This window comes from Rhea americana, unplaced genomic scaffold (assembly GCF_003343005.1).
Source record: "Rhea americana isolate MKP2758 unplaced genomic scaffold, rheAme1 scaffold_12, whole genome shotgun sequence".
Classification (NCBI taxonomy): Eukaryota; Metazoa; Chordata; class Aves; order Rheiformes; family Rheidae; genus Rhea; species Rhea americana.
The window spans coordinates 6,509,711-6,520,681 of record NW_028185261.1 but is presented as its reverse complement, the minus strand read 5'-3'; the positions used below and the strand labels follow the sequence as shown (position 1 = coordinate 6,520,681).

General features: G+C 46.1%; 1 protein-coding gene across 1 annotated transcript in view; it reads right to left on the bottom strand.

Moving 5' to 3' along the window:
- The window catches only part of WIPF1 (WAS/WASL interacting protein family member 1), an 18,545-nt gene extending 10,860 nt beyond the window's left edge, over positions 1-7,685 (bottom strand). The window contains exons 1-5 of the mRNA XM_085322306.1: positions 7,616-7,685; positions 5,934-6,022; positions 4,185-4,314; positions 1,820-1,978; positions 3-432 (exon numbers count right to left, since the gene is read on the bottom strand). Of these exons, the coding sequence (XP_085178432.1) occupies positions 3-432; positions 1,820-1,978; positions 4,185-4,314; positions 5,934-5,984 (770 nt within the window). The 5' untranslated portion in view covers positions 5,985-6,022; positions 7,616-7,685. The remainder of the gene's footprint in view (positions 1-2; positions 433-1,819; positions 1,979-4,184; positions 4,315-5,933; positions 6,023-7,615) is intronic.
- Between the last annotated feature and the right edge of the window lie 3,286 nt (positions 7,686-10,971).

Genomic DNA, 10,971 nt, shown 5'->3' with positions numbered 1-10,971 from the left:
GCGGCTTGTCGTCGGCCGGCCGGCCCGGCGTGGGCGGCAGCGGGGGTCGGCTGGAGAAAGGGGACGACGAGCTGGGACTGGACTGGCGAACGGACCCTCCGAACGCGGCGCTCCTGCTGCCCGGGAAGGGCGGCGGCGTGGGCCCGATGCTGGGCTGCCGGCTCACGCCCGGCACCGGCGGGGACCCTCGGTTGTGCAGGCTGGAGGCGACGGGTCGCGGGGTGCTCGGCACCGGAGGAGGCCCGCCGTCGGGCTTGGAGCCGAGGTCGGGTCTGGGGGGCGGCAGGCGGTTTCTCTGCGGCTCAGGAGCGGCGCTTCTCTGCGCGGAAGGTGGTCCCGGGAACCGGGCCGGCCCGCTCGGGGGAGAGAAAGGCTTGGCAGCTGCTGACCTGCCTCCGGGCGGGAGCACCGGTGGCCGGCTTCCCCCGGCATCTACGCACACAAGAGAAGACATCAGCGTTCACAGGGCAACGGGCTGAGAAACCAAGCAGGACTTCACACAGTAGTGTTTTCAGGGGCCAAAAGCCAAGACGAGACAAAGACCCAACGGGGTCACTCTTGGCACGGGACACTCAGGTGTTCAGCGTTTATCACCTAAAAACATTTATCAGCGATTTTGGTGTGTGCTGGTGAACTGCTCCAAGTAGCCAGGYATGGTTCGATACTACTTTGAGGGCTACTTGTGAGAGGCCAAAATGGCCATAAAGCAATACGAGTGACAGAGCCCTCCCAGAGCAACAATAATGGGGTGAGGGGAGAGAAGAAATGGTGAAGAACAACAATTTAATACAATCAACCTGATTGTATTAAATCTCTCAAATGATATTTAACAACTACTGCTCAGCCAAAGGCTCTTTTCAACCCTTCCCAGTCTCTGTTGTCTAAGGCTATACTTGTGCATGCCTGGAAGAAGTCAGCCCTGCAGTTGAAGCAGCACTGTTTTGTTACGTCAGGAACTTTATTATTAATACCAGTTCCCAAAATAGACTGCAACACAACAGAAAATACCAACACTGAGAGACTGTTTTATACACATGTACTGAAAAATTTCTTAGTCTATAAAATATACGAGATTCATAACCCTCTCCAGTCCCCGTTGCCCAGTCTTTCTTCAACAAGTGTGAAATGATACATCCTTAGCCTTAGCCTCAAGTTTGCTGGTTCCAGCATCTCCTTTGTTTCAAGTGGCACAAAGCTTTGGGCAGCTCTGTTTTGAAAGTTGGAAGAACACAGCGTATGCTGCTGACTCTAGCACGCATACCAGTGAGCTGGGATGCCTCATGCACTCCCTAGATGATAAATCATGCTGTGCTGGTGCTGATGCAGATGTACTTCCCATTTGGCAAGTAGATGCTTTATCCTGGTGCACCAGTTAGTGTGAATCGGGGATCCTTTTACAGCTCCCCTTTGGTCCTGCACACCCACAGCAAAGGCAGGACCTAGTCTACATTACTGCACTGTGCAGGTGGCAATTCATTGCTGAAATCCTTAGTTTTCACCAATAATTAGGAGGAGGAAAGAGGAGGCTCACTTCTTTATAAAACCTAGCATTAAGTACAAACAAGATTTAAGATGAAAATTGCATTTCCTAAGCACCCTCCTTGCATCTGGACACCTGAACGAGACCTTAACTTGATTGTACGCTTAAACGTAAGAGGGCAGCTACGTATAACATCATATTTAAATAGGAGTTCATTGTGCTGTTTAAAGGTGCTTGGAGACATTCTTAATCCAAGCAGGTAATTTATTGGTGTTGTACGAAGGCTTTAAGTAATCTGTCATTTACTTTTTGGAATTGAACCTATAAGGTCCTTCTTACCAGCATCTCGACTGGCAGCAGATCTGAGCTTTGGCATTCCTGCTTGAAAAAGGCCTCCAAGACCAGGTGGTCCACCTCCACCAAAGTTGCCACCACCACCGCCACCACCACCGCCGCCTCCTCCAAAGCTGCCACCACCTCCAGCAGGTCCTTTGGGTTCTGTTGGAACAAAAATCCCCCAAGTTATGCAGAGAAATGAGGCTAACCCAGTGAAGTCCTCTCTTTCATTAGAGCAGCTCTTGTAACTGGGGAAAAATGGACAAGCTTTCAAAACACACAACCCCTTCTTCAAGTTGGACCATCACAGCTACCATCAACAGCACTATTACACCATGGAAGAGGTGGTGCAATAAACATAGTTTCTATTTTCTATTAAGCCATTGCTCTCCTTTAGTCTGTGGTGGACTGGAAGGCAGAGAAATGACCACTTTGGACAGTCTAGAATGTGCTTTAGCACGTGAGACCTCTGATCGTGCTGTCTTTGTTAACATCTCTGTAATCCTTCCCCTCCATTTCTCCACAAGCAAACTGAGAGACTGAGCAATTTCAGGGGAAATGAGGAAGGAAGGAGGCAGACCAAGGTGTTCTTCCTCTTGTAGGTGTCTCTAGTGTTCCCTTCTGGGAATGCACTGACAACTGCCACTACTGATGTAGTTGCGACACATCTTATTTACATCTACTTATTTACACAAAGCCTAGTGGGGAAAGAAATTTCATTTCTGATTACTCTCTGTAGGTCCAGAAATGCAGTGACAGGATCATTAGCAACTGATTGTTCCAATAGGAAGAAATTATTATTTCAGCCCCTTTCTTTCTCTCCCATTTTTTCTCTAAAGCCACCATTTCTGCTGTGACAACACTGAGACACTTGATGTAAAATGAAAGTGTTTCCACGATTATAAATTATAAATACATGGAAGAGACCTATTTAGAACATCGCTGCCAGATGGACAGGGCCACAGGTCAGGATACCTGTGGAGATCAGGTCCCAGATGATGGTCTGCATGGCTGTGGATCAGTTGCTTAATTTCTTGGCATCTTGATTTCCACAGCTTTGGGTAGGTAAAAATTTCATTGGCTCTAAACTGTAGATGAAAAGCACTTCTAATAATCCCACTTAGAAAAAATAGAAGGAAGATTGCGTTCATGGAGAAATGTTTAACATCATCTTTCTCTTAAGCATTTCAGCTCAGTTCAGCTCTGACTCACATAGGGTGTTAACCTCTGGAAAATGCTGCTGCTATGGTTTAGTGTTTCATCATAATTCATGTAAACAAAATAATAGACCACATCATTTTAATCTTATTGTTTAGACCTCCTTTTATCCCCTTAATGCTTTTTCTCCAGCTCAGCAGAATACCTAGAATGTGCTGTGCTTTCAGAGATAATACTCAAATATTTAAAACTAGGTGCATCTGTTTTAATATTTTTATTCTTCTTTGGTCACACTCCTTCTGGCATTTCCTTCTTTCCTCATCACCTTTCCGTCATTGTCCAGCTTCTAATTGCATAGGTGGACCTGGACTGAGTTGTGTCACATTTGCTAATCTGTCTGAAGAAAACGTCTGTGCTCCCCAGACAGTATGTGCTGTGCTACTGACAGAGCACACCTCTGTTTCTTGCCCCTYGCAGGTTTCTGTCCTATCTTCCCAACGCTCCTGGCACGTGGGCTTTGCCAGTCTCCTCTCGGGGTCTGCCGAGATGTATTGTGAGATGCAGCAGCAGTTCAGCCGGATGGAGATCTTTCTCCACTCRGGTAAGGTGAGTTGCTGCGCTGTGCCGAAGCACCGTCTGCAAGGTCTGGCCGAAAAGATAACCCTGGTGAGTCGCTCCAGGAGTGGCAAAACTGSGTGTGCAGCAGGCTGATGCCCAGATGGAGCTGTATCTCACGGCTTTGGCTCTGGTTTTGCATTAAGTGGTACTGGATTCACTAATAAACCAGTGCTGTCATACCAAGGGTACCCTTTTATGCTGTTTGTGCAAAAGTGGAGGTTTAAAATTCCACTTTATCCTCCATGCTGTTCTCAGTGCTGAAGGGGTTTTCTGTGCACTAGATCTGCTGCACCTTTCAGCAGAGCTGCTTGTAGTGTTTGCAGTTTTCTGATTTAGGCAAATGAGAAAATCAACTACTTCAGAAGAGTCTGCAAACAAACACACACTCACATTTCATAAGCAAGAATTGATTTCTCAGCTGTTTTAATTCGTGATGAACAGAACTCATTTTTATCTATGCCAATTTTTGGCATTTTATTTTACCTGCTTCTCTCACGGCACTTCATCAGCTGATACGTGAAACAGTTTTCTGCACTCAAATATATAGCACCATTCAAGCATACCAAAACTCAAACACACAAATTATACTCACTGTCTAGAATTGGAGCACTTCTGTCATTAGTAACAGTCTTCTTTAGCTTTTTTCCTTTGGTAATATCAGATAATAGCGCATTTCGCCCTGCTTGCTCTGACCTGCTTAAGGACGGCTTTTCAGTATTCGCCTGCAAAATAAAATTACAAACAAGGAGACAAAATAAACCTCGATTTCTAGCTACAAAATTCTGATCAAATATGGCAGTTACCTGAGACCTCCATTTCTATTTTAACAGCACTAGACTAGGTACTGTGCCATGTCTGGTTTTGTGCATGATGTTCTAGGTAGCTGGACTTGTGACTGAGTCTAGGCTCAAAACACAACTGCTAGCCCAACCCTTGTTTCCAATTCCTTGGAAACAAAATGCTTTTATTTGAACTCATATTTTTTCCACTCTGTATATAGAGTCTCAGTTACTTGTCAATATTCAGATAGTTCTTGAAAGTTGCGGCAAAACTCCTAATATACCAATACTGAATAAATCAGAATAAAATACTATTTTAATTTTAATAGAAATATCTTAAAAATGTCAATCACCAGTGCTAAAAACATGGACCTTTTCAAATCCCAGTAAAAGCATGAACTCAGTTGCACCTGCTTATATTTCATGGATTGCAACTAAACCATGATTTTTCATCACATTACAATCTGGAAAGTGTAACAGGTATGGAAAAATAAGCAGAGAAAATAATGGTATAAGAATGGAAACTAAGAMGTTTACATTTCTGCAAACATTTAGAAAGTACTGGAAGAGAAGAACTATGATTTATAGAGCTTGAGATTTATTTCAGTGGGCTTTTCTTTTTACTTCATGTTTTGATGACTACAGATTTCCAAGAAAGATCCCAAAAGTATATATACATACATAGACATATGCACACATGCATGCATGTATGTATGATTATTTGTTCTAGGAAATGACGGTTCCTGAAGAGCTTTCTAGCATATCAGATCAGTGTTACAGAAATTTTCTGAAAGGTGGTGGAAGTTGCCATGAACAGACTAAGCACAGGGTTTCTGCTTGTGGGTGGACTAACCAGGGCCACAGCCCGGCAGATCCCTGTAACTAGCTAAGCCGATGAACTAAAATATCTGAGTACTTTATGACAGCACTTACAACAGCATTTCAAGAGTCCTCCTCTTTCTTGTTAGAACAGCCACAGCCTGCCACAGGGCAAACACAGCTCTGGCTGTGCTTCACCTCAGGCCAATTTAATTCAGGTCATATGCAGTCTCCCCTGCCACATCGTSCCAGCTGTGGATCGGGTACCCTCACATTCAGGGCTGGTTCAGGGAGCTCTGCTGGCTGAAAACTATCCTCCCCAGGTGTAGAAAGCAGGGTTCATTTTGGGCCAGCTCACTGCTGGGTCATTAAGTGCCAGRGCTGGAGCAAGGGAGAAGGTGGGAGCACAGGCCGGAGCAAGGGAAGGGGAGAGCAAGACTTCAATCACTCAGTYGAGGATCCCTCCACCAAACCGAACCAGTGGCGTGGGAGGAAGAGGAGGGTGGGAAGTGCGGCTAGTTACACCCGCATGGGCACTGGAAGGGAGTGGGAGTAACGATCCCTCTTGTAGGATCAATCCTCAGTGATCAGCAAAATGTAGAAGAGCGTCCTCCAAATACCTAATTGCATATACCTGATTAAAGGCATATCCTTGTCCACATCCTTTGCTTTGGAACATCTCAGTAGGACAAGCAGCACTAGAAGACAGCGTATACTGTGCATTTCCCTCCTGTAAAACTTACCAAGGCCAAGGTTGGGGGCGGTGGGGGAGCCGGAGGGGGAGGCACCGGCATGGTGAGCGGCTCAGCTCCTTGTGTCCTTGCCAAGAAACCTGCGCAACAAAACACAGAAACACACTAGACCTAGAGATTAACAAATTTGTCGCCTTCGGGAATACTTTTCACTCAGCCATGAGCCATCCCTGTAGCTAACAGATTTATTCCCTATGTTTTGTAAGTCTAGTTTGTGAAAAGCACCTCCTATCTCGTACAGAAACAGCTGCATCCTAAAACACGGGCTCCCTGCRTGAGCTCCCTGGCCATATACACACACCCACACGTGGTTTTGCACTCATACACAATTCGTGCACGCTTTGCCATGACAATGCACAATGATGGAACATAGTTGTGTGCAACAATAAACAACAAAATTAAACTCCATTTAGTCCAACAGTCTTGTCCATGAGTAAGTATTGCAGGATAATCCCATTCCTAAATCACCAACTCTCACTGCAGGAACACATCACCTCTCTGACATCTGTCATGTTCTTGCTCAGAAACCGATGTAGCTCCTTTAAAGCGACTTAACTGCTGCAGGACAACGCACACGCCTACTTTTACGGCCAGGGTGGAAGAGCAGACCTCTAGGAAAGGCTCACGCGCCTCCCCTTCTGCCTCCTTGCTCTGAAGCAGCCCCCGTGCAGCACCTCTGCTGCACCTGGCTCCCCGCGAGGCGCAGCAAATGCAGGCAGAGCCGCAGCACAGCGCTGCGCAGCGAGCAGCCTCCGCYCCCAGCTGCGGGCCAGTGGGAGCAAAAAACCAAACCAAGATCACCATAACAAAGTAAGTGTTTTTTGGGAAAACACTGCTTGTTTCTTTAAAACACCCCTTTGCCTTACAGGCTTTTTCTCTTGCCCTTTCACACGAATAAGCTTTAGTAACAGTGATTAGTCATCATTTATAACACATTTGCACACGAGAGGTAAAAGCAGTAGGAAAAGCAGTAAGGACTATTCTCCAAACAACTGCACGGATAGTGATGTCCCCTGTGTGGTTATTTACAGGAATACACATCTCATACTTTCCTAGATCACTTCATTACTTTTCGCACCACCAAGAACTGTAATAAAACAGTATCTGTCAAATCAACTTCACGCTAGGTACAGAGAGACACTTACTTAAGAGATTAAACAAATATTAGAGAAACAAAATGGAATTGTCAGTCACCGTTTGAAGTGAGTCACCCTGTAAAAGGCCTGTAATGACTCTGAGATGATCCAAAATGCATAAATGTACTAGAAAAAATGGTTAGAAATGTATGTTCCTCTCATCAGATGCTCTTGCTTTAAAAGAAATAGCATACGGTTCTCCCAGACAGTTGTAAACCCAAATAAAATATTGCTGAGCTGTCTTCCTGCAAAAACAACTTTTCTGAAATGAGATTTTACATGAATTTTGTCCCAAATCTTTTGAGAAAAAAGGGCTGGGAGAGGGAAYGAACAGCATCACCTCTAACTCTAGCTGACTATCTTGAAAAGAAAATGGAGCTGAAAGGGGCCGGAGGCTCTGCCGCTGCCTCCAGCGCCTGCAGGTTTCACTCGGCGCTGCCRCAGAAATCGTTTCTTCTTCCTGTTGGTGAGAAAGAGCAAGCGGAAAAAGGGGAAGCTGCCTGGCTGACCGATGGACAGGCGGACGGACCGACTTACCCAGGGGAAACTGCGCGAAAGCAAGCCTGCACGGCGCTGCACCGACGCGCGCACGCGCACGCGCGCTTCTTCAGGCGGACACAGAGTTTGTCGTCGTTCCTGCTGGTGATCACTCCTAGCGTTAAAACATACCCAGGGAAGCACAAGTTTCAAGCTCAGGGGATCTGCTTGAATTTTGTTAATTACGTATCATTTTTGTGACTCTCAGTCGTTGCATAAAACTCAGCACAAAGCCTTGTCCTTTCCCAGTCCTCTCATACCGAATTCAATATTTAAAATCTGAAGGCTATTAAAAGCACGAAGACTAACGCTGCTTTTGTTCTTCAACTTCCTGTTTAAAAAAATAGTCAACAGGAAAATTATTTCTTACTGCAGACCACAACCATCCTGTTTCTTAACACAGTCTTCTCACAGCTGCAGTCGTCTCTAGCGTAACCGCGCCATTAGGCTGCTTCACCAGGCTTTTAACTCCTGCAGCTGATTAAACGAGTGGGAGAAATGCTGCTCTCCACCACGCTTTGACGAGCGCCCAAGGCAGCCAGGGTAACGCACCGGGGATCTTCTTGGCATCCCGCGTGCCAGGGGACAGTTTCTCGAGCAGGGAGAAGAAAGCCGGGTTCACATCCAGACTTTAAGAAGAAATGCTTGGGGCAGCTCAGGCCTGAGCGCAGCGGGCGAACTTGTAGGGGTTTCTCTAAAAAGCAGTATTTTTGCAAACGGTACCACTCGTTTACCTCTCCGCCGCTTGTGTCAGTCTTTCGCAGGCCCCTTCTTGCCGCGGGCCAGCAGCCTCCGCCGCCTCTGGCGCATCGGCGGGGAGCCGCTGCCCGCTGCCCCCTCCGCTGCCCAAGGGCTTCGCGGGGCAGGCAGGAAGCCAGGAGCGCCGCCGCGYGCTCGCGAGCCCAGCGTTCAGCCAGCGCCGAGCAAGCCCCACACGGGCTTGTCGTTCGGGAAACGACATTTTGCAAGCACAGGGCAATGTTCTGCAACAGGCCAAACTTCGGCACCACTGGCGTGAAGCCTAACGCAAGCRCTCGGCAGAGCTGTTTACCCTTTATGTTCGCGCTTCGATAATTTTGGGTGACATCTTCCTATGTAAGATCTGCCAAAATGGATATGGTAATTTAGAGTAACTTGAGTGGAGCTAAATAAACTAGATGCGGTGAATAAATACAAAATATTAAGTGGTTCTGAAACCTCCAATGAGCCTTTAGAGGACTGTATTTTATCACCCAATAAATGTATTTTACATTCCTGCCTCTGTGTTTGGAGATGACGTACATACAGCCTAACTACTTAGCTTCACCAGAAGTACACCTGTGTCAGCTGAAGGGACAACTTTCCAATACCTAAGTATGAAATACAATTCCTATATCTCTGTGCTGTGTTCTAGAGCATACATTTCCCTTAGGAGCCATCAGAAAAAAGATTATATGGTAGCAGTCAGAAACCCGCATGCCCGCACACGTAAGTATAATGTATGCGCTTACAGACTCAGAAAGACACTCTGGTTTATCAAATTTTAGCTTAAAACATAAGTTATGACATTGTTTCATTCTTACTTTTGTCACTCCCTGACTCAGCCTCTGCTGAGAAACTTAAATAGAAACTTTGCAGCAAGAAATAGGCCTCTGTGTTCAAAGCTTCAACTCACCCTTGCTGTTTGGCTTAGATTTTGTACAATCTATTTCTTTGTCTGCCTTTATGTAAGCAAAAAAAAAAAAAAGAAAAAAAGGCACACTCCTGATTATAAATTTGGTCAGTATAAGCCCGGAGGAATAACCGTAATAATAAAGTTGCRAGTGCACGCAGCGAGGCAGAGGCGCAGCAGGGGGTAGAAAAATGCCCCCTCTCACGCAAGGCACCAGGACAGAGCGAGCGGCCAGCAGTGCCGGGGAGCTCCTGCACCGAATGCCACCCCTGCCCCTCGGGGCAGGGCTTCCTCCTTCCACCCGTGGGCAGCAAAGCCCCGGGGCGGCACTGCGCGGGACCTCAGCTCTGCAGCTGCGCTGCTCACCGCTAAGTCACGGGATCTCTGCTTCGTGCAGAGCACGGAGCTGTCCCTGCAGCTCTGCAGTTAGAGGAAAGCTTTGGTTGTTGTCCTATATTTAGCAATGCACTCGAGTTTCTCATAGYGTATTATTTGCTCTTGATCAGTGGGAAAGATCTTGTTTTAAGAAACGGACATTATGTTCAATTACTACCAGCTGATACTGTAAATGATCTGAAATAGTAACTGATCCACACAGTAATAAATTTTACTTACTGACTTGGTTGACTACCAAGTTGCCTAGAACATTCAGTACTATGGAGTGTTGAAAAAGAGAACCGATTCCCCCCAAAAGAGAAGAGGGACTAAAGGAATATCAGTACTTTGAAATCCAATATGTATTTCCTTGCAATGCATTCTAGGCAGTGGTATAAATTATCACTACTTTCAAAAAGCTAGTGTAGAATCATCATATTTAATGAAGCTTGGGTCTGCAGAAAAAAGGATTAATGTAAGTAACGCATACATGTACACCAAAATCGAGGCGTCTGAGCTCCAAACAGAAAGGGCTGTATCACCCAAAATGCAGAAGGGTTTCCACAGCTGGCCACAGCAGTAGCAGCTGCTTTGCCCCTGCACGCAGGCAGGGTGAGAGCACATCCARGCCCGTTTCCTGCTGAGGGTCAGTCACTGTCAGCACTAGCTGTGCTATTAGAGGCCTCTGGCGCAGTCAGTCTGCAACACGTCGTGTTAAAAAGAAATTTCATTTAAAACATAAAGTATAGGAGACAACCTCTGCTGCATTCTGCAAAGGCCCCTTGCTCTGCAAGACACCCATGTGAAGGGCAGTAAGAGAAGCCAGTGCTAAACTAAACTCTGGAAGTTTCAGATTAATGTTTGGTACCTCAAAAAATCTTTTCAAGAGCATTTGAGATACATAAATCCTAAAAAGAATGAATGATCCCTATGTGGGATGGCCAGTGGGAACAGCTGGGCTGCAACTGCGCTGTTTGCGTACGGTCAGCCATTTTCAGCTGCTGCTAGCCCCCCCTTGAACACATTGAGTCAGAGGCAGACAGACAGCTCACTGTGGTTAATCATTTCCTGTGTGATTAATTTCCAAGCAAAAAAAGAGGAAGAAACAAACAGCAACTGCAGAAATAAAAAAGAATTGATAGAGCTCAAGGGGAAACTGCATGAAGTCACCAATCAAACTGTCAATCGTCCCTCTGCACATGGGGCCAGTCTTCCAAACTGCTGTATTGATCTGACCTTCCAGAAGGTATTGCCTTTTGCTAAGGAGAGAAAGGAAAGTTTAAGAAATTTGAATTTGAGGAAATTAGGCTAGGTTACCAAGCAGGTAACT